Raw genomic sequence first — 23,315 nt, 5'->3', positions numbered from 1 at the left:
TTCTTTTAAAAATACATCAGAGCTAAGCCAGTAAATTAGTTGACAGTTCCTGTCTGCTGGCAAAGAAGTCTTTTCAAACTTACTCAGCACTTTGTGTCAGATGCTGAATGTCTGCGGTCATAATCTTAAATTCCTGTTTGTTTTCAGTCAACTGTTTTTTCTTTTTTCCAAAAAACCAATTAGTTTCACAGCACTCAGTTTCCTCAGACATCATACTTTTCACAAACAGGGTGTAAGCCACTTCTTGTCTTCCTCAATGCTGAGGTTATGAAAATCACTACAATTACTCGTTTCTCTCCTGTTTCCTTCACACTCAATGTCCTCTAGAGCATACCTGCCTATTAATGGCTTGTTTCATAAACATAACAAGTACAAAAGCCATTCCCTTCATGTCCTGCAGAATAATTCAGTGCAACATGAATCATGAAGCCAAGCAATACATGTGAACGCACGTATTTTTGAAAGATTGGCTAACACAACTCATTGATGAAATGAGTTGTGTAGCCATATTCTGGATTCTGGATTCTGTGTTCTCTTATTATCCACTATCAGTTTAAGTATTTTGTCACTGTATTCTGCTGGTGTGAAGAGTCTTTACTCTTTTTTGACAATGAATTGTGTCCCAGATTGATTTTATATGTGGAAATCTCCCTGGGGACTTTGCAGTCCCACAGAAGGTGGGGCTATTTTTCATATGACAGTGTGAGAGCAGTGGAATATACCAGCTGCAAGCCACAGGACACTACTGTACCTGTGCTCTCATCTTCTCCATTGGAGTCTTCCAGTGCTCAGAGGAAAAACCCCTCTTTCAAAGAGGCTTAAGATTTTGGAGCTTATGTACTTCTTTCAACATAAAGTCCAGGAACTGAAACATTGCCCAAAAAAGGGATGTAACGTGGTGTTTCCACAAGAGCACCACTGTGAGGGTTAGCACTGCACTGAAGCACAGGGAATATAGTCGTGCTAGGTAAGGCAGTGCTGAGGAATTGAACAGTGCTGTGGGATGTGCCTAGGCAGTCACACCCGATGGTGTTAGATCATTAGAAACACCTTCAGTAAAGTTTTGGTCCAACAAGACAAATAGACTCCCAAAACTTCCTAGACATGGTAATTTCCAGTTGTGGCCATCATGTTTGGAAATGTAAGTGGGGTTAAGAAGCTGTGAGCTCAGAATTCTAAGAGGGTTGGCCTCTGTGCCATTAAAAATCCGTTATGCTTGATTTACAAGCATAGATTAATCAACAAATGGAACTCTTACTTCAATGATTCACTAATTGTGATCTTTGTATTTTATTATTACAGTAGCTGTTATCTAAAAATCTAAATCTGCCCCAGAGCATGCACAGCACAGCAGGGTAGAACCTGTAACAGTAATGCCTCATTGTCTGCAAGTCTCCCAACTTAACCTTGGGTTAAATAAAACTTTTCCATCTTCCTTCTGAGCTGACACAAATGATGTGAGACCTTGTCTCTCCATGACCAGCTTCCAGTGGAATTGATAACTGCACAGGTGGGAGCTGGTAGACCCAGTACACATCTTTCTGGATAGCTAACACAGGAAAATGGAACTTGTCTTTGGAAAAAAGAAAAAGAAGCACTGACAAGTTCTTGGGCTTTTGGAATGAAATTTAAAAGTAATTTTTCTTGGATGAGAAGAGAGAACAAACACTGGCAATAGCAACTCAGTCCAAAGAAGCCAATAGACGTTTTATTGTTGGTATTTTTACGAACAGACCGCATATATGAAAATAACCACTTGTAAAAATTGGCTGCTTTTTTCTCAGTTTTGCTCTTCACTTATAATTGCAGCAACAACTCTGCCACTGTCCTGTTATCAACTTGCTATGTCAGAATAAAGCAAAAGAGTGCAAGTTTCAGAAAAAGTGAATATCATGCAGACGATCATCTTTAGTCAGTGCATCATCCACCTAAAACAGCAAGAGTCCTATAGAAATAAATAACTTAGAAATAATAATAGATATGGACTACCTTATTTTTTGTGCATTTTGAGGCTGCCTTGTTATCTAAGCACTGGGACAATTACTTTTCCCACTATCATTTTTCCCCCCTGTGTTTCTCTTTCATTTTTTGTTTCTTCATCAGACCACTGAAAAATAAAATTGGAAAGCACAGGTGCCCATGAAACAAAGGGAAAAAAACCCACTATGGGAGTGGAGAACAGAGGGAATCTGCAATAGTGGACTTAGTGTAGCTAAGTGTAGCATCATCTTTCCAGACTGCCCAGCAGAGAGGCCAATTGCACAACTTGTCATGTTTCAATGAAAGAGACACCCAAGACTATTGCAACCAGGAAATGTTGACATAATGGAGTTACTGAAGAAAACCTGAATCTTAGTCATTCTCCATCTTAGACACATTGCAAGCAAAGTCACACAAGTTTTATGCATATTAGTACCACCATTTTTTTTGTTTTGCCTTGAAAGGGCTTATTATAATCAGGCAAAATGCTTTTGTTTTGTCAGCACATGAAATAGTGTTTTCCACAAGCACATGAAAAATAATGTGTTGAGCCTGTAGCATGACTGTATCCTGTGAACAGATTCATTGCAAGGAAGGGGAACTACAGAGAACTAGTAAAATAGATTCAGACATGTGGGTCTCTCCGCCTCCAGTTGCTATCATTATTGCACTTTTAATGCCCTTGAGGAGACACGAGTCCTGTATTCAAGAATTCTCTCAGTATCAAAAATTCTGGACAATGAGCTGCCTATGAGAATACACCAATACTCCACCACACTTTGAAGAAGTCACTAATGGAAGTAGCAGCAGCTGGATATACAGAAGACTGAGCCAGTTAAATTCAGCTTAAGGGAGTTAATATTGTAGGCAAGGGCTCTGTGGCATAAAGCAAGGAGGAGAAAGGCAGAGTTAGTTGTGTGATTGGAGCACAAGTGGATGACCAAGGCAAGTAGGGGCATGGAAAAAGACTTGAGCAGGTGTGGGACCTCAAGCCTTTGTGGTATTACAGGTGGGTTATTCCCACGATGGTGAGAAAGGAGGGGGTGGATGCCACTGCAGGGCACAGACCATCTGCCTGCTGCTGCCCACTGGGGTGATTTGCATGAGAGGAAGTGAGAACACAGGTTGCAATGGCACTACAGCTGAGCCTGTGCCCCTGTCTTGGCACCCCAGCCTGCTGCTAAGTCCCTTGCAGGGACCTTTGGTTTCAGATCACTTTCAAATCTCCCACTCCTATGTTGTCCTATTAGCAGCAGTTCACTTTGCATGCTCTCCCCTTTTTCTGAGACTGTAATATGGCTGAATGCCATTGATTCAATCAAAATAAACATCAAAAACCCTTTTAAAAACATTAATATGTAAATCTTTGTGTGAAGTCAGTGAAGATGATGATTATCACTCAGAGTCAAGAAATATTTTTTGGGACAAAAAAAGATACGGTGTAGGTGTTTATTTAGCCACTGTTTTTTGATGATCTTAATTTTTAAGCCCTGAAGATGTGTGCAAATGGTCTCCATATTAAAGAGCATCAGCTAAAGACATTGACTAAATCAGTGCGAGTTAGGATTAGAAGCCAGGATTTCTAAAATCTTGATAGGCATATTTAGCTACATCTTATTATCTTCTTCATCCTGTTCAGAGCAAGTGATCACGGATAAATCACAGATCTACGCATTTTGCACATGATGTAAAAATTGTGAAAATAATTGAACTGAAATATGAGAAGCGTATAGACAAAATTTTAATTGCTTGTCTTAATGTTCATGCCTGCTGCTAAGTTTGAATCCTTGAATCCTCTGCTCTTCTAATCACTACAGGAATACAAAATGTGCCTTTTGTTTAAGAAGTCACTAGTATATCAACTTCAACTGAGGTAAGCAGAAATTAAATAAAAACTTATGTTTTCCTCCAAAAGCGAGTGACCAGCAGTAAATTCTGGGTAATGAAAGGGGTTTGTTTCATGACAGAGAGATCTCAGGCAGAACTAACCACAAGTATGTGTCATTCTTTATTTATTATGAAGTTGAGAGGGGAAAGCTAAGTCTGCCTTTAACATTTGAAAGCTAAAGGTCACACTCAACGTATTTTCAAGTTATTAGTAAAATTAAGGTTCTTATACCTGCTATAATTCCCCAAATATATAAATACTCTGCTTTGAATAAGTACGTCAAATATATAGTTCTTGCCATCACCAGTGTAACCCAAATAACTTGGTACATTGTAAAGCAACACATTAGTAGTTTTTTTCTAATTGACTGGCAAACAGGTTTCTGCTGGGATGGTATTATCATTTAATGGCTCTAAAAAGCACAAAACTACTGAATTATTTAACCTAATTTAAATTCCACGCAGAGGTAGAAAACCCACAACAAATCTGTTCTTGCTCAAAATAATTTTTTCTTGTTAATTTGTGATTTAAATGTTAAAGAATTTTCTCAAACCTGATTTTATTTATTTTGCTGACATATCATGCTTCTAAGATTTTGCATATTTTTATACTGGGAACGGCTCATGTCATTTACTTTTTGAGCTGCAATTAATAGTATCCTTGTTATTTCCCTTATTGCAATAATTTTCTTTGTTTTCACCCTGACAGTTTAACTATTATAATTCAAAATAGCAGTGTTGAAAGACAAATAAGACAAATTAGCTATTTAAAAATAAATCATCTTGGGTTTATTAGCATTTTCCCTCATTTAATTTGACATGAACATTTATTTCCTGATTAAGAAGCTCAGGATTGGCATACACCACCCACCATGTGGGACTCTGAGCAACGGGGTCTAGTGAAAGGTGTCCCAGCCCATAGCAGGGGCATTGGAACTAGGCAATCTTTAAGGCCCCTTCCAGCCCAAGCCATCCTATGATTAGAAATACAGCAATACCAAAAACTTGGCATCAGGGTGTTTCACAACATTTTTGTCTGAGAAAAAACAAAACCAAAAAACCACAACACCAACCAAAAACCTTACACAGTTTAACAGTCTAAAAAAGTGCATTTTGGAAAGGTAACTTACCCTGCATATCCCCAGAGATTCTGGCCTTTTTTTCAATTACTTTGGTTATTTCCACTGATATGGATACCTGTTCTTTGGATACAACATGTTCAGAATACCATCCTTATTTCACTGAGGACACTAAAAAGCAGCTAGGTGTTATATAATAAAAATGCCTTTTATGCATTTAAAAACAGAGTGAGAAACATCTTTTCTGCATTTCTCCAAGAATGTGAGCTGTATACATAGTGTGGAAATGCAGGACAAAACATGTAGAATATTTTTCTTCAGTGTTGCAGACACTTCCTTGCCTTGCTCATTGAGGTAGAGAGGTTCATTTAGGAACACATGCTGATGTCATTTCCTTTTGAAAAGGCATAGTGACTTCTTCAGTTTAAACATGGGGGAGGAGATAAATGTCTCTCTGCATTGGTCAGTAGGAGAGCTGCTGTGCTCAGGGAGCACAGCACTGTGAAGCAAAGCTAGGCTTTGCACCGGCACCCAGATGCAGCCAGATGGTTATTTGACTCTTAAAAAAAAAGTATTAGTTAACAAAAGCCTAAGGAAGTACAAGGCAACCCTTCCAGCTTTGCTCTTTCCTTCCAAGCCTTTGACTTCCTCCCAACTCAAAACTTCACTAGTCTTTGAGAAAAACATCTGCTATGATGGAGACTGAGTACACTGGGGCCAACATTTAAATTTAAGGTGGCTTTGATTAGACTCCAAAATACTTAGAAGAATACTTACACCATAGATTGATTCAAAAAGGTCAAGAGCATACTATTGCTCTGTTATTTTAGGAGACCCTTCAACACCAGCCTATTTGTCAGAGCAAAGTGTGAAATAGCCATGACCCGAATGATCATCCCACCACTGCAGAAGTCCATGTGTTCGGGCAGGCATTACCCACCCCACTGGACCTAGAAACTGGAGATTGTTGGGATGGGAGAAAGTTGAGATGAAAAGATGAGAGGTCAGCAAGGGGAGAATTCATATCCTGTGCCCATGAGGATGTACTCGGGCATCAGGATAGGCCAGCCATTCATTCCCCCCTTCCTCAAAGAGCTGAGGTGAGTAGATCTCCTTCCTTGGCTGCTGGCATTCCTTCTTACTTCATTCTTTCAGCAGGGCACTTCAGCTTGACAAGACTGTACTCTGTCCTTGAGTTCATAATTTTTCAGACTTTAAGTCTTGTTAAGACTACGAATGTCTTCGGGTCTTCATATTTAAGAAAGGCTTGATCTGAAGGCCTAATTCAAAGATTTACAAATAAACAAAAGTACAATGATGTTCCCATGTCTATTTTTGCAATACTTAAGCTGTGCATCAGAAATGTTTCCTATTAAGTCTGCCTTTTTTTTGTTACCTCTGTTACTTGTTAACCTCCCACAAGCCATCAACAAGACAGATCTTGGTCATTTTTTTGTAAAGAAAAACATTTGTGGCTTACTAGTCTTCTCACAAGAGGGATAAATTTGATTTCCTCAAATATCCCTCCTCACTATAACACTTCGGTTTAGGTTCCTTTCCTACTTCAACTACCTTTTCAAACATGGACATCAGCACTGAAAAATCTGTTTCATTTTGCTTCCATCAATGCTGCATGGAGATAATACTTCCTTCTTAAGCTACTAGACCCAAGGATTATCCTCTTTGAGCTAAAACACTGGGCTGCAGATCAGGTTAAACTGATCAGGTTTTCTACTGTCATCTGTATTCATGTGCAGTTTCTGTTCAGTGTCACTGATTTCTAGGACAAGGAAAAACTCCATTTTGTCTTTTTTTGCCTTTTTCCTCAGATATGGTTATGTGTGAATGGAGCTGGAGGTTTTTCCAAAGTCTACTCTCCTCTTGCAACTGAAGCACAGAAAAGAAAAAATGGAGTCAGAAGTGGGGGGAGGGGGGGGCAGGGAAATAACAATTTTTCCCCACCCTTCCTTCTTCCTTGTGGTAACTAAGAGTACCACAGGAAGAAGGAATGGAGGGGAAACTGTAGCAGTGTGTTAATAAGATGTATCTTTGACAACGACAGAACATGTTTTAAAACAAATTCCTCATTCTTCAATTATCTACAAAAATATCACGTTGCCACATTCCTTCTGTGTAGCTGTTTTATATTTCAGTTTTTCAATATATGAAACACCATAAAACTCATTGAACTCTGAATTGTATTTCTTCCTTTCTGGCTTGTTTTTCCGTAGGAACCACCCCTGTACAAACTTGCCATCTGCCTGTCTACCTCCCAGCTCCAACTTTAGTGCAACATCCAACTTGAGGCAAGTTTGAGAAAGGTGCAACATTCTCAAAGATGCTAAGTTCTTACAAGTTCATTGGAAAATTAGCAGCCTAAAAGAGGAAAGAAGCCCAATTTAGTATCTCATGGTCATTCAAAGACCCAACTCAATGTCTCTATTTGAAGAGGCAGCAGCCATCTGGCCAGTGCGTAGGCACATTTTGGCTGGTTTGTCAAGACACCCAATAACAGAATCACAAAATCACAGAATTATTAAGGCTGGTAAAGATCTCCAAGAGCACCTTTTACTGATCACACCTTGGCAACTAGATGGTGGTACTAAGTGCCATGTCCAGTCATTTATTGGACACCTCCAGGGACAGTGATTCAACCACCTTCCTGGGCAGCCCATTCCAATGCTCAACACTTTCCATGAAGAAATTTTTCCAGCTCCATTGCCCTTCTCTGGACTCCCTCCAGCACCTCAATGTCTTTCTTGCAGTGAGGGGCCCAGAACTGGACACAGCACTCGAGGTGTGGCCTCACCAGTGCCCAGTACAGGGGGCAATCCCTGCCCTGGTCCTGCTGGCCACACTATTGCTGATCCAGGCCAGGATGCCATCGGCCTTCTTGGCCACCTGGGCATACCCTGGCTCATGTTCAGCTGCTGTCACCAGCACCCCCAGGTCCTTTCCAGCCCCTCTGTCCCAGCCTGTGCCGCTGCCTGGGGTTGTTGTGACCCAAGGGCAGGACCCAGCACTTGGCCTTGTTGAACCTCACACCACTGGCCTCAGCCCATGGATCCAGCCTGTCCAGATCCCCCTGCAGAGCCTACACATGTAGCTCTGAATCAGCAACAGGAAACACTGGATGTTTTCTGTGTAAGATTAGGGGGAAAGAGCTGAACATGAACCTAAGGAAGGGCAGAACCAGGGCCTATAAAACATGCAACCACAGGAAGCTAGACTTCATTCATCTTGCAACAGCTCCATCTTCCACCAATTAATTTTAAAGAAATTGCCTTGTTAATGAGAACAAGGAAAGGAGAATCACTGATAAATTTTGGGCTCAGTACCAGATCATCAGTGGCTTTATTTAGTTATTTCACTATAATAAGGAGTACCAGCACAGACAAGACACTGGGAAATTCCATGAAATCCAGAAAACTCAATGGAGAGATGATAGCATTATACAAACAAATCTGTTATGCCAGCTTTTCCCAATGCATAGTCATCACCTCATACCATCCTTACTATATGTAAAAGTTCATTGGGCACACTGAAATATTTGAGCTGATAAAATTTTCTATCAGCTTCCAATAAAAAATCATTTTATTTACACTTGATGAGGGGCCTTTTTTTGTGCCAACATTGCCCCTACTCTATTTGTAGCTTAGGCATGTGTAGCCCTTTATATCGCTTTCGGGTAAATACATAATCAGGTTTTGAAATGCACTGACCTGAGAAACCTAACAGGATGTCACAAGGGATTCTGAAGTTAAACTCCACATCCTTATGTTATTCCCACACTCTAAAAGCAGCTTTTAATAAAAGTTCATTCTGCGGCAAGTTTGGGCAGTGTTCTGTGAAGGCTGTCTCCTGCATTTTTAAAAGCAAGTCAAAATAACTTCTTGCAAAGTGATTCCAAAACAGCATGGGTCTATGAGCGTGATTTTGTGTTATAATCTCCTGAGAAAGAGACACACCTGCTGCCAGCTGGTTCCATTTTTGGATGTTAGAGAAAACAGTAGAAGATGGAGCAGCAATTGGAAAACAATCTGTCAAGACAAAGAAGACATAGTTGAATACAACCCATCAAAACCTGAAAAGAAAGTAAGCATTGTTGCAAAAGCAACGGCAAAATGTGTCTGTTGGGTAATTGCTGTGTGGCAGTAAAATATCAGAAAATCTGCTTTGCCTGAGGCTGCAGGAAAGTGTGATGATATGATTTCTGTGGGATTGTTTATGTGAGAACTGAAAATAACAGCAAAAAAGAAGTGGTAAAACAATAGGAGAAGAAAAACTTTGGTATTAACATCGGCAGGTGGTTGACTGGAGAAGAAAACGTATGCAATGCCTTTGTTGCAGAATACCTGAATACTTAGACAACAACATGCTGGGAGTCAGTGGCTTTATATTAAAAAAAATTTACAAGTAAAGGAGCAAGGTAGCAAGACACATGGACTCAACACACACAGTTCAAAGGAGCATTAGATATATGAAAAAAATGTCATAGTAGCTGGTAGATATGGGCCTGGGGCTGTCTGTGCCAAAAAAAAGGAACAAGGTCTGTATCATGAAAGAGAGGTTGGCTCCCAACTGTGGGCTGCAGGACAGGGCCAGTCTCCACTCACCATGGACTGTCAGCACTCCCCAGGTAACAGCTAAGCCAGCTCAGCAGTTCTGCCCAGAAGGCCTTGGAGGTTCCTCCAGAGGAAAATATATTTTTCCTTGCTTTTTGCACATAGTAATGGAAAGAGGAGAACACTCACCTGGCTTACTGAAGTCTGGACCCTAATTCTCTGGACAGCACCCTACATGATGGTTTAGTATCCTCTTGCTCCTTCAGTATTTTTGCTAAGAGCCTGTACGGCTCACGGGTTTGGGGTCTCTTCTGGGAGTGGAAGGGAAGATTTTCTCAGTCAGAGGCAGAAGGTTTAAATCTGAATTTCCCCAATATTATATTAATGCCCTAATCACCACCCTTACCTAACCAAACCAAGACTTTCCCAGAGTAGATGGGATTTGCAAACCTAGTGGCAAGATGTAGGCTAGAACCAGATCATGTGATACTCTGAACTGTCAGCCTGGGCACTTTACTCCATCACTCAGCAGAGTGTAAATCCAAGGCAAGCCCAAAGAAAGGCCATTCTGATTTCAGCACCTTCCAGTGAAACCAGGCACTGTCAGGGCTCCTACTGGCATGTTGAAGGTTTGGTGAATGCTGGTGTATGTCATCAACTGTGCAGGTATGGTGATTACCAGTCCTTGTTGTGCTTTAACCTCAGAGTGAAAGAGCTCACTAGATATTCTTCCTTTTTATCAGTGGCAATAGCCAACCCACGAGATTTCACAGGCTGAGAAACACTCTAGTGCCAACTTTGCTTTCTCCCATTACACCTCTGTGAAAGATCACTCTGAGTCAGGTTTGAAGGAGCAAATTGACAGAGAGGAGTCACTTCCAACCAGAGAGGCTACAGATTTGCTGTGGAACTATCCACGTTTCCAGCACCCATTTTATTTTCAAAGAATGTAGGAGTTCTGTTTGTCTCTGCCCTAAAAGCAAGAGAGGTTATGCCATTTCCTGTGCCTACAGAATCTTCAAAGGCAGTTTGCAGAGACTTTGAGTCAGGCATCTCTCTCTTTCCAAATCACATGCTTGTGAGGAGGCTATTAGGCACTTGTGTCATCTATTCTAGCATGGGACAAAAAGTTGAGCTCAGTGAAATACTTTGTAAATATAAGTATCTCCTAATAGGAAAACAACAACTTCCACTCCTCTATGGAAACTATAAACAAGAGAATAAAATACCTTATTGAGATACTTGCTGGATCCACCTTTGGTATTTCTTAAGCACATGCTGTCAGTATAACCAGTTGGATGATTTACCCACACAGCATCCAAAACACATTTCCAGCTACAGCTGCTCTGCACTTGCTAAAGAAAGGCACTCAGTCTCAGTGGACTCTGCACTGGCTGCACAAACAACTGGCCTCATCATTTTTGCTTTATTTTGTTTATTATATCAATAGCTAGGAGAGAGATAGATCCATGTCTTGCATCCCAGAAGAGTGTGAAGACAAAACACATTTTGCTATTTATTTCAAGCTGTTCCACAGTTACCCGTGTGCAGCAGGACTGGTGTGTTTTTTTCCAAAGCAGTGAAAGTTGGGCAAATTGCCAAGAGCAGCCATGCTATTCCCTGAAGTACAGTTATCAGCTCCAACAGGTCTGGAGTTACGAAGACTTTCAAACATTTCAAGTACTAGAAAATTTCTGTTTCATAATCTATGCACAGGAACATCTTCTCATTGAACTTTCCCATAAAATAAACACGTGTTGGTGACCTATGGCCAATGACCAATTAAACCACGCAACAGTTCCTTAACAGAGACAACTGAATTCCTAGACAGAGTCGTTAAAGAAAATGACAGCACCCACAATGGAGAATGACTTAAATGGTCACTGAGGTAACGGGCAAAACTGCATTCAGTATGTACATCCATCCTATACAGATTGTAACACTAGTGCCTAGGAGGAGATGCACTGTTTACAACTATTACAGTATCTGATAGAGGGTCTGATTTATATAGTCCTCTGTGCTTATATAGTCTTCTTCTGTGTTTGTGTTTCTTTAAAAAGGTTGGAGATTTTTTAAAGGAAGTTATAACTCTGAAGCAGACTATGTACATATGGGTTTCTTAGTAAAGTACTGCCCTCTGCTCACAACTGCCAGCCGGAGAATTCCCCAGCAGGGTGGCAGCAGGGAATTTGTGAAACTAGATCAGGGTTCCACTGCCTGACAGCCCCTGAGAGCAACTCCTTCTGCAGCTGCACTGAAGATGCAGAAGAGGACCTCTCTCTGACAGCGGGAGAAGTGCAGAGAGGCCAGGCAGTGAAGGCTCTCGTCCTCTGTCTGTGCAGCAGCCCGGTGTGACATGAAATAGGCTGCTAAATGTCCAAGGTCTGCCAAGCACAGCACAAGCTGAGCTTGGTGTCAAGGAAACAAGCTGCTGCTTCCTGAGCTGTGGAGTCACTGAGGGGCACCATGAACCCACCATTTTACAACCTTTCAGGCTTTCTGGGGAACCAGTGAAATGGAAATGGGTTTTAACTGTCTTTAAATTGTGGGTTCAGATGTAGGCCATTACAGAGATCAGTGGTGACCAACCACTACCTCCCTCCTTGCTCTTGAATTGCACACACAGAAGCACTGGTCTTCTGAGGGCAGATCCCATGCTCAGAACCAAGGAGATGTCCATCTTTGTCTGTGTAGTTTGGTCAGTGCTCAAAACCAAGGCGTCTATTTATAAATACCTTTGAGTATCTGCAGATTGCTAGATTTACCATTAATCATTAATTGCAATTACAATCAGTCAAAAACCAAAGTTCATCCTGTTCCTTTCTGCACTTTGAGCAAGACACTAGGAACACTGCTACTCTATTTTTAAGGTAACATTCATGCCAACAGACTTAATATCTGAGTTCCACCCTAGGCAACTTAGCCAGTCTGGGTGGTGGTTATACAAAGAAGGATTTTAGTGATCTGATGAACTCCACAACTTAACTTCTTGAAAGAAACTTCTTAAGTCAACATTCAAAATGTTCATGCCATAGAAAATTTATTTCTAATAGAGCTCTTGCCAGCTGCAGAGGGAAACAAAAGAAAAGGCAAACTGATCTTTTAGATCTTAACAACCCTTTGTAAGCAGGACTCTCCCTTCTAGTGGGAACAAAACTCATCTTGACACTTCCCCTTCCCAAGCAGTGTGGTAGATTATAGCCTGCTTGCCTAAGGCACATCAGCCCAGCACATCACCTCTGCCTTTCAAACAAACCCATGGATCTGCTTCCAAACGACCCTCCCCTGTTTTTAGAAACTCCTTCTAATTCCAGAAGGCTTATCTTTGTAATCATCCTACTTCCCCCTGCCTCTCTAACCAACCCCTTCCTCAGCACTCACTGCCAGCAGAGCAGCTTTCCTGGGGGCTTTGCATGTCTCAAAACAACTTCCTACATGCCTCTCCCTTACAGATCCAACTTCATTGATATGTACTTGAATGTCTGTACTCATATGTGAAATGCAAGCTCTTGATTACTAATTTTTTATTCTCTCAAGAATTTCCTCACCAATATGCTTTCATGCGTCACATACAAAATACCTATGCAAGATAAAATTAATGAGCTGGAGCAAATCACTGTGATCAGTCACATGTTTTACATTACACAAATTTATTCTGATCTATTGCCCATGTTCTTCCAAGTTCTGAAACTCCCATCCCCTATCAATGCTCAATCTTCTCCTCCTTTGTTTTTCCCCAACAAATTTATGTAAACTAATGCCCCTCTCACTGTGAAGCCATGCAAATGTTTTGCAGCTAAAACCTGAGTCTGCAAATAATTTCATGCCTAGCAGTGCCTACCAGCATGTATAAAGCATTCCCACAGAAATTACAAAGCAGCAAGACTGGAAATAGGGAAATGATCACGTAAAGCAAGCATTTCACCACACAGAATCTCCCTACCAACAGATGTGGAAATATAGATTTCACCAGTTGCAGTGAAAGAACATTTTGTTCTGGGACTGCATTTGGGATATACAAGCTCTGGCAGGAATTATTTAGCTTGAAATGAGTGAAGATAAATTAATGCAGTTTCCATTCAAAATGCCAGAGCAATTATTTTCAGCCCGTTTAAAAATATTCACAAAATGTACTTCAACACAGATCACAAGGACAGGCCTGAAAAAAGTGGTGCCAAGCAGTATGGAGGCCACGATTCTCTGCTGAATTTGGCATTGTAGAAGGTAGCAAAGGCTACTGCAGCAAAAGTTGTAGCTGGCCCTTCCAGTATCTTAATAAAAGGAAAATGTAAAGGGTTTATGACAATTTCTGTCCTGTTTTCTCTTCTTCCCAAACCAGTATTTTCTGAGGTGTAGGAGGGGGACACAACTCTCTACTGCTGACAGATTTCTGTGCTCAGGGCACTGATTCATGGTGTAGGGGAAGCTGCTCCCCAGGGCCACCAGCATTTCTGATATCTCAAAAGGAAGTTCCTTACCTCAAGTTACAGGAACAACTACAAACCAGCTAAGTTCTGATAAACAAAAAATCAGGTTGACCAGTGCATTTGGTGTGAGGCTGGAGTGAGGGGGTACTTTAGATCAAGATGAAAATCAAAGAAGAAACAGCACTAATGTATTAACATCAATGTATTTAAGAATTTGGTACTTTAAAATTAGGTGCAGTTAAACAGAAAATCTTCCTGAAATAAACCCAGTGTAGTCCTATTTGAGCAAGTTCAAATCAATGCATTTATTTTGATGTTACATTACTGCGAGTGCTGGGCCAGGTTAGATGCACAATGAGATGTCTCTCCTTTTCCAGCCACACACACTGAGTTGTACTCAGCACAGTACAGCAGCCATCCCAGCACATGTGCAATTTAAAAAATACAACTTTAGAAAACCCAGAAGAATGTTGTTACTGGCAATGGGATTCTCTTTTGTCTCTGCACTTCACAGGTCTTTAAAGAAAGCACAAAAACATTAAGCACATGGATTATAAACAAAATGGTTTATTGATTTAATATATGTTTTCAAGGCACTTCCATGTTGCAGTTTAGAACTCCATTTGGTAAAAAGGGGAATCCTTCACAAACCCCACCTTCAGTAAATACAATACACAGCTTCAAGGCCAAGTGAAACAACCAAAATATTCAAGCCAGATTCCAACCATAAAATATGTGTTCCTAGAACTGCAAAAGAATTCATAAGCATGAAATGGGCAAATCTTTCATTTTCTAGATCCATAGTAATTTAGGAAACCCAGTATGAGATTCACCCTAGCTAGTTTTTATCATCTCAGACCTGGACTTCTAGCGAAGCCAGAGCAGACGTCTCTCATCTATAGTAAATATCTATGTATGAACAAGATAAACCATCCTCTGCCAAAGACTATTCTGCACTGTCCACAGGGAAAGTTTAACATAATCAGATTTTTAATTTTTTTTTTTTTTTAAACAAGGGATTCAGGGTGGGATTTTAAAGCTAAATTCATATGTAGTTACCAGTTACAATATTACCTCTGCATTTTGCATTAACCCAAGTAATCACTGATTAACAATAAAACTTACATCCATATAAAGTTTTCATCCATGCATTACATAATATGGCAGGCACAGTTGTCTCACTGCAGCAAAAACTGAGTAAGAGAACTGAATGCTGGCACACTTCACTGATTAATCAGTGAAGTTTAGGCTGATTTTAACTAAAAAAACAAAACCAAAACTGAAAAAACCCCCTCAATGCTTGAGCCAGATGCTCAAGATACAACCCCATAAAGGCTAATCTACTTGAAAATCTGTTGTAAACCAAAACCATTTCCAAAACAGAGCAAGATTTCAGCTCCTTATGCTAAAGCCAAAAGCCAGCACAAATTCTACCACCTTTTTTGATGTTTTCATGGAGTGTTTTTGTCCTAGCATGGAAATGCTCAAGCTCAAGAATGCCCATTCAATTGTGGAGTTGTAATTGCACTGCGGGTTTTTTTACTATTATGTCATGGTCTCATTTTTTTCATCAGCAGCACTACATCAGCCCTACGTTCCATCTCCACTGCACACTGAGCACCACAAATTTAGGCACACCCGTCTTGACACCAATACACCTAGCAAAATCTCATGAAGAACACATTTCATTTCTGTATTTTTGTTCAGCCTTTCACAAGCTGACTATGGATTTTGTCACCAGACTCCAGGAGTTTTCAGCAGTGCATTATTTTGGTACTGAATTGTAGGCACACTGCTTGGTAGGTATTGGAGCAGGAAGTCTCTTTTGCTGTTGACAGCAAAATGCGAGGCAGGCTTCTTCACGTGTCAGGAAAGTGTTGGGATTAAAATTCTTTACTCCTCCTTGGAGTGTGGCCTGGAGAAGGTGTCAAGGGATCAGGTTGCTGCTACTGTCTAGAAGGCATCAGAGGCAGGCCGCATCTGACAGCTGGGACCTGGAGGAAGCTGGTGTCTGCTTGATGTTAGCAGAAGGGGTTCCAGGAAATGGCAAGAGACATATGGCTGTACCTCCACAGAAGGTGCAGGGGTGTCCCTGTGGTGGCTGGCAACACCACCTCTCTGGCTGAGAGCTGCTCAGAACAGTCCCAGAGATGAACTTTGGGAAAGCAGAAAAGGTCCACCACGCAGATCTACAGTGATCCACCTAAGACACCTGAACATCCAGAGCCCTTTACACTGATCACATACTTGAACTCCCACACTCACTTCAGGGAAGATATGGTAATGACAGATGTAAAAACTGTATGACCAGTTCGCTAATACATCTTAGTTTGAGCATTTGAAGGGTTCATATCTTTAGTCTCTAGTGCTCTAATAATTTGATCTGCTTAAGATGTGGCTTGTATATTTTCCAGTGACATGGACTACTCTTCTTGAAGTGGGCTCTGAAAAATGCACCACAATCATGTCTGCCCATGGCAGAGGTTGCAAAGATGAGGACTACCCCCACTGCTACTGTGTTCAGCTTTCAGAACACAGCAGCAAGCAGAGTTTACATCTGGCCCTCCCTGTGGGTGAAAATTTCCCATAATTGCCATCGATAAATGACAGAAACACACTTAATCATCAACAATTCATCCAAAAAAATTCATCCAAAATAAAGTAGTGTGAAATGAATAGCACCAAGGATCTTGAGGCCCATAAATACGTTCTATAAAAGCAAAAATGGCAGCACCTAGGTCTAAATAAAAATGGTATTCCAGTGTTTACTGAGTGAGTGCAGTGCTGAGACTGCTGAGAACAGTCTTTACAAAGAGGCTGGCTGGAAGCTGTAACAATTTAAAGGCAAAAAACAGATGGGAAGTTTAGTATTACTATGAGACTGGTTATGATCACAGCACCACTCCCTTGAAGTCAGTTCATTCTTCTTAGTCAATAGGAATTTTATTATTTGCTCTCAGTGGAAATAAAACTGGACCTTTACTGGAGACTGCACATCACTACTGAGCTTGGATTTCCAAAAATACAAAAATATTCCCTTTGCACAGAAATTATTGCACATTTTATCACCAGAGCAAAGCTGGAGTAAGTAGCACTTGGTAGTAGTGTATAAGGCACATTTGTTCAGTGTTCCAGAAGATGAAGGGTAAACTGAAACTTCAGAAGAGGATACATACTACATTGCAGGATTGCTTCTGTCAGTAGCTCCAGGACATACGACAGTATGCAGCCCACGACTTGATTCTACTGCCATCTGCTTGAGTACACAGACTCCGAAGAAAGTTGTGCTTGCTTCACTGAAAGCAGAATTTAGCCCTTTCTCAGAAGCAGGAAATTCTATGCACATCCAGACTAATTTTATGCACATCTAAACCTAAAGGTAATTAAGCAGACAGGCTGACTGACACTCAGTTTTTGCCATGTGGAGTAGAGGTAAAGGATGTATCTTACTAGTTTTCAGACACTAAAGGCTAGAGTTCACTATCAAATAAGGAAAAAAGAAACCAAAAGAACAAACAACATCTCACAGTATTCCACCAGAACCCTTATTCACTGCTGTATTATTGTTGCTGAATTTGAATTCTGGATATCCAGTTCAGTGACCCATCAAAATAGTAAGAGTTTTATTTCTTTAGTATTGGCCTCTGAACAGCCTTCAGGTCAAAATTACATTACTGAAATTAGCACCATGGAAATTACTTATTGAAACAATTTGAAATTCTTCAAAGAAAAGTAGTGATTCAGAAGGAATAAAAGACCTTTATAGCAAAACTAGTTTTAAGAAAAACAAACCAACAATTCTATTAAAAATATATAATCCATGACAGAACATGGGAACAATGGGAAATAAAAAATACTGCATATGTAGGGTGAGGCCGAATCCATGAGGCCGAATTCCCCACTGAATTAAGTGAGAATTTTGCTGGCATACCAACTGCAAATCTTCTGTTATGGCCATGGTAATCAGTAGGATTATTATTATTATTATTATTATTATTATTATTATTTCACAAGTATTTAGATTTCATCTAACACACAGTGTATCATGTGACCTATAATAAATGAGTATAATAAAAAACAAATTATATCAACAATATATATTCACTGTTCCATACTACATCAATTACCATGACCAAAACTGGTGTAACTACACCCAGTACTGATTGCGCTTCAAAGTTGGGTTTGTTTTCCGACAATACTGGATCATTTCAGGATCAAGACTTAAAAAACTGTTTTTCAGATGCCCTTCTGTAGCTGGAGAAATCACTGTAGGAAGCAGCTGCTCATGTCTTACTGCCAGAGATGTTGAGGCTGTACTTCTCTCAGCCCCCTTCATGAGAGGAGTCACTGTGACAGCGGGCACAGTCAAGCTCCGTTCCAGACATCGATCTGCACTGCTGAGGATTCCATCTGTTTGACTTCTGACTGGAGGTTTTGTCTTCTCTTTTTTCTGACACATTAACAAAATGCACACAGAAGTAACAGCAACAATGAGCAGCACAGACACAAGGACCAGGGGGATAATGATGTACCAAAGGTTGCTTTCGCCTCCCTGCTCTCTGGGACTCTTGGCACTAACCTGGTTTGTAGTCTTCAACTCCACAGATACACTTGTTCCCACTGCCAGGTTTAGCAATGGACCTTCCTCATGTAGGTTTCCCCAGTGATTCTGCCCTGGCCACATCGTTGGTTCAGTCTTCTGTGGTGCTATTGCAGGCTCTTCATTCTGTGAGGAGGCTGGGGCCTCATCCTTTGAGGTAGAGTGAGCCTTGAAAGTGGTCATGCTAGTTACAAAAGGCACTTCTGTTGTAAAACCCTGAACAAGTGCAGGACTGTGTGGCACAATGGAATACTGAAAACAGCCAACAGCAGGCTGCACAGCATCTGCCCTGAGGATAAATGTAAATGAGTCATTCAACAGATCAATGCCTGTCATATTTGTGTCTATGTCTAGAAGCAAAACACCACTATCAATGTCAGCCTGGGTGAACGTCTGAATATCTTCCAACACTGCATCATTCACAAACCTTTTCTTTACAATCCTTCCATGAGAGGGGGGCATTATCACTTCAAATCTAGGATTACTGTTTGTCAAATTGGCTAGCTCAGAAGCATCCAGGTCACCACTTCCAAATTTGTAAGTTGCTTGATTTGAAATCTGCAGGTCAGATACAATTTGTACTAAAGGCTTTGCTGTGATGTTCAGCACTTGTCCTGTTAGATTGCCTTCTGCAGTGAAAAGCATAAACTCCAGTACTTCACTGGAAGCAGTGAGATTTTTCAGGTGGTAAGAGAGCCTTCCTGAGGACAAATCTGCCTGCTCAAATCTAGTAACCTGCTCATTTCCAATCATGAGGTGCCCATATTTGAGTGGCTGAGTTATTTCATACATAATATTAGTGCTTTTTCCATTTGTGACAGCTGCAAGCTGAACATCAGTAATAGTGACAGATGTCTGGCCCTGTGGCAGCACAACATTGGTAAGGTTGACTAGGACAAGAGCAATTGGTACGACTTCCAGACTGAAGAGTTTGTATAAAGGCCGATGTTTACCATCACTCACACTGAAATAAAACACCCCAGAAGATGAACTTCCGTCCTGTACAAACCAAACTTTACCACTGTCAACATCAGCTTGTGTGAAATCTTTTATAGAGACACTGAGATTGCTTTTCATTGCTAAGTAACCATTATTTGGGTTGCTAACAATGGTGTATTTCAGCTCAGCTGGGGCATTATCTAAGTCTTCAACTTTCAGATTCTCTGCCCCCAGCATTAACACATCTCCCTGCAGGACTTTCAAGTGCAGTCTTTTAGTCTTCAGTTCTGGAGATTGATCATTCACTGGGAAAACAGTGATATTAAACATTTCCTCTAAAACTTCACTACGAGGCTTTGTAGCAGGCTTGCTCTTTAGGTTTAACCAAACGGCAAAAGTGAAATTGTCATTTAGAGATTCAGAATTATCATGTATGTACATAATTCCAAATTTGTTCAGTATGTATTGGGAGAAGTTAGGTTTTTCTTTGGTAACGTTTCGTTCTCCAACAACAATCATGCCATGTTGGGGTAAAGACACAACCTGATACCAGACTTCATACATGGAGCGCTGTACATCAGGTAGCTTAATCAATAGGTTTGAAGCATCTAAATTTGTTTTGTTGATTAATACTCTACCTCCTTCCTGGACTATGGCACCTGGCAGAAATGAAAAGAGAATCTTAGAAACTGAACATTTTATAGTTGCACTATTTCAGAAATTATATATCAAATACTGATGATGCTCAGAAAATCTCTTCATAGTATCCTTGATTTCCACATCATGGCTAAAAATATATTACCACTACTTTAAAAATACAATTACATACAAGAAACAAGATTTATGACTGATGCATACACTAAGATTAAAGAAATATTGGTATCTCAAAACTTCTGATAGTGTTTTCACCTACCATTACAGAAAACAAATTATCTTCTACAGCAGTAGGAAGCATCAAACATATGTAGCTAATCTCATTTCTAAGGATGCAGTGAATGCAGCTTTCCCACTACCTACAGCACTCTCTGTCTCAGAAGTAGGTCACTGCTTACTGAAGAGCAAGATACTTCTGTTTTTAGTCTGTTGTTCAATGCACCTCTGACAGATCCAAAATAATTTGGAGTCCAAACCGTGAAGCATTTTTACCTGTATTTGCTAGAAGACGACTATTCTGATCATGCCTGGCAATTTCATATGAAATGACAACACGGAACACCTGGATATCCAGAGCTGATGGTGGAGAGGAGACAGTAAATGCAAAGAAATCTTCTGCACTCCAGCCAGCCAACTCAGCATGTAAGTGTTCATACATGATCACACCTTCATCAACCTGTTCCAGGAAAAGAAAAGACATATGTGAAAGAGGAAAAAAAAAATAGAAAAATATCTTGAGAACACTGTTCAAAGAGACCCTTGTACCTTAGTCCATGCACAGTGTATACAGAATCACAGAATTGTTTAAGTTGCAAAAGACCTTTAAGATCAAATCCAACTGTTAACCTGGAGCTGCCAAGGCCACCACTAAACCATGTCCCAAGTGTCACATCTACATATCTTTTAAAATATTCAGGTTGGTGATTCAACCACTTTTCTGGGCATTCTGGTTCAATACTCAGCCATGCTTCAATGAAGAAAGGTGTCCTAGTATTCCATTTAAACCTCCCCTGGCACAACTTGAGGCCATGTCCGCTCATCTTACCACTTGTTACTTGGGCAAAGAGGCCAACACCGACCTGACCACAAACTCCTTTCAGGCAGGTAGAGAGTGATAAGGTCACCCCTGAGCCTCCTTTTCTCCAGGCTAAACACCCCCAGCTCCCTCAGCTGCTCCTCACAGGACTTGTGCTCCAGACCCTTCCCCAGCTCCACTGCCCTTCTCTGGACTCCCTCCAGCACCTCAATGTCTTTCTTGCAGTGAGGGGCCCAGAACTGGACACAGCACTCGAGGTGTGGCCTCACCAGTGCCCAGTACAGGGGGCAATCCCTGCCCTGGTCCTGCTGGCCACACTATTGCTGATCCAGGCCAGGATGCCCTTGGCCTTCTTGGCCACCTGGGCACACCCTGGCTCATGTTCAGCTGCTGTCACCAGCACCCCCAGGTCCTTTTCCACTGGGCAGTTCCCAGTCCCTCTGTCCCAGCCTGTGGCGCTGCCTGGGGTTATTGTGACCCAAGGGCAGGGCCCAGCACTTGGCCTTGTTGGACCTCACACCACTGGCCTCAGCCCATGGATCCAGCCTGTATGTACACTGAGATTATCCTGAATTTCTCTTTCTCATAAGATGGACTCTGTGTTGCCAGATAAACACCTAAAAGTCAGTGAAATATTACTGGGCATGAACGCTTAGTAAAAGCCTTACATGAAGAGCAGAGAGATATATAACACTGAGAAACTATCTCAAACTAGCAATGGCAATGGTGATCACGAGCTCAGCTGGACTGTATTTTTAGTAAATCAGGGTATCATATGTCTAGGGTTTTGACACTAGCAGGGCTTGATTACTTGTCCTGAAAAAGCAAATGAAAGGCTGAAGGCTGGAAAAGGACTTCGATGAAGTTATTTCCTGTAAATAGCAAAAGGTATTTGCTAAGATACTAAGAAAACCAGAAGGAAGTGTAATGACCACTGATATTTACTCTCACTTATAAGCAAAGAGTTGATGGAACTACGTAATGGAAAACTTCTATATCACAGCAAGAAGGGGATTCCTAAAAGACAGGAAGGGATCTGGTTTGTCCTATCCCTGCCTGCACTGACCTTGCAGATTATCATACTCAAGAGAATGTAATCAGTCTGCTGTGAGTAATCAAGCTTACAAGTATTGCAAGATACAGCAGTAAATCTCCAGAGAAACAAATGCACATACAAGATAAAACCATTTATCTCTTTAGACCCCAAAGCAAAAGGCAGTATTTTCAGATTATTTCTCATCAGCTGGAACTATACCTGAATTTTAAGATCAATACTATAATACATTGGAACTGTAATAGAATTCCTAATGACAGAAACACTAGAACACTTACTGAATCTTATCCAGTAGATTCAGCATCTGGTCTGCTTGATAATTCATTCACTGGCTTGGAGAGATGACAGTCATATCTATTAAATCCTTGGCAAGTTCCCAGGCAACCACTGACCTGACCTGCACATGTTAGTTTGTAATTGCCAGAGAGATCGCTGTCTGAGATGGTGCCGATTCTAAATTTACTATTTTAACACTCCTCACATCCTGCAAACACCTTGAAGAGACTCATTAGTACATGTTTGTATCACATATGCTTGAAAGATGTGAAAAAAGAAAACAAAACCCCCCTGCTGTTATCACAGATGAAGCATTTTAGCAGCATTAAATCTGAGGTGTGAATGCAGAGAGATTGAATCCTGAAATTACTGCAACAGCCCCCACTGAGATCACTAGGCACACTGGGCTTTCAAGGTCTGTTTTCTCAGCAGCTCTGAAACCATCCCATTTTTTTCTCTAAAAAATTCAGACTGATGTGATAAAACCCTATAGACACATCTCCAGGTCTCTGCTTTCCCTATACTAATTTAATTCTTAATGGCTATTATAGGACAAACAAACAAAAAATAAATTAATAGCAAAAGGATATGTTAGTTTACGGTAATTTTCCAAAACCTCTAGAAATTCAAGCTGAGCACAGCATATTTTTGTAACAAATACAGGCACAATATACATCCTTTAAATTCAATGGTGTTTAGTATCAACCTTAATTGTTTGGTTGGGTTGTTTTTTTTTTTTATTATTATTACAAATCCATTCTAATGTCTGGGCTAAGAACAGAATGGAATTGGTGAGGATTTCTGTGTTTACCTCTGCA

The 23,315-nt window shown here is 40.8% G+C and overlaps 1 protein-coding gene across 3 annotated transcripts in view; it reads right to left on the bottom strand.

The window, feature by feature from the left end:
* Positions 1 to 14,485: 14,485 nt before the first annotated feature.
* Positions 14,486 to 23,315, bottom strand: part of LOC125320193 (chondroitin sulfate proteoglycan 4-like) — a 44,822-nt gene continuing 35,992 nt past the window's right edge. For 2 of the 3 annotated variants that reach the window (XM_048292261.1, XM_048292263.1), the window contains 2 exons: positions 20,624 to 20,807; positions 14,486 to 20,136 (listed from right to left, as the gene is read on the bottom strand). In XM_048292261.1, coding sequence (XP_048148218.1) covers positions 18,086 to 20,136; positions 20,624 to 20,807 — 2,235 coding nt within the window. In that variant the 3' untranslated portion in view covers positions 14,486 to 18,085. The remainder of the gene's footprint in view (positions 20,137 to 20,623; positions 20,808 to 23,315) is intronic. The other variant, XM_048292262.1, reaches the window with a different exon arrangement.

The sequence above is a fragment of the Corvus hawaiiensis genome, chromosome Z (genome assembly GCF_020740725.1).
Source record: "Corvus hawaiiensis isolate bCorHaw1 chromosome Z, bCorHaw1.pri.cur, whole genome shotgun sequence".
NCBI classification, from domain to species: Eukaryota; Metazoa; Chordata; class Aves; order Passeriformes; family Corvidae; genus Corvus; species Corvus hawaiiensis.
Note: the sequence above shows the minus strand (reverse complement) of the source record. Positions and strands in the feature narration are given on the sequence as shown.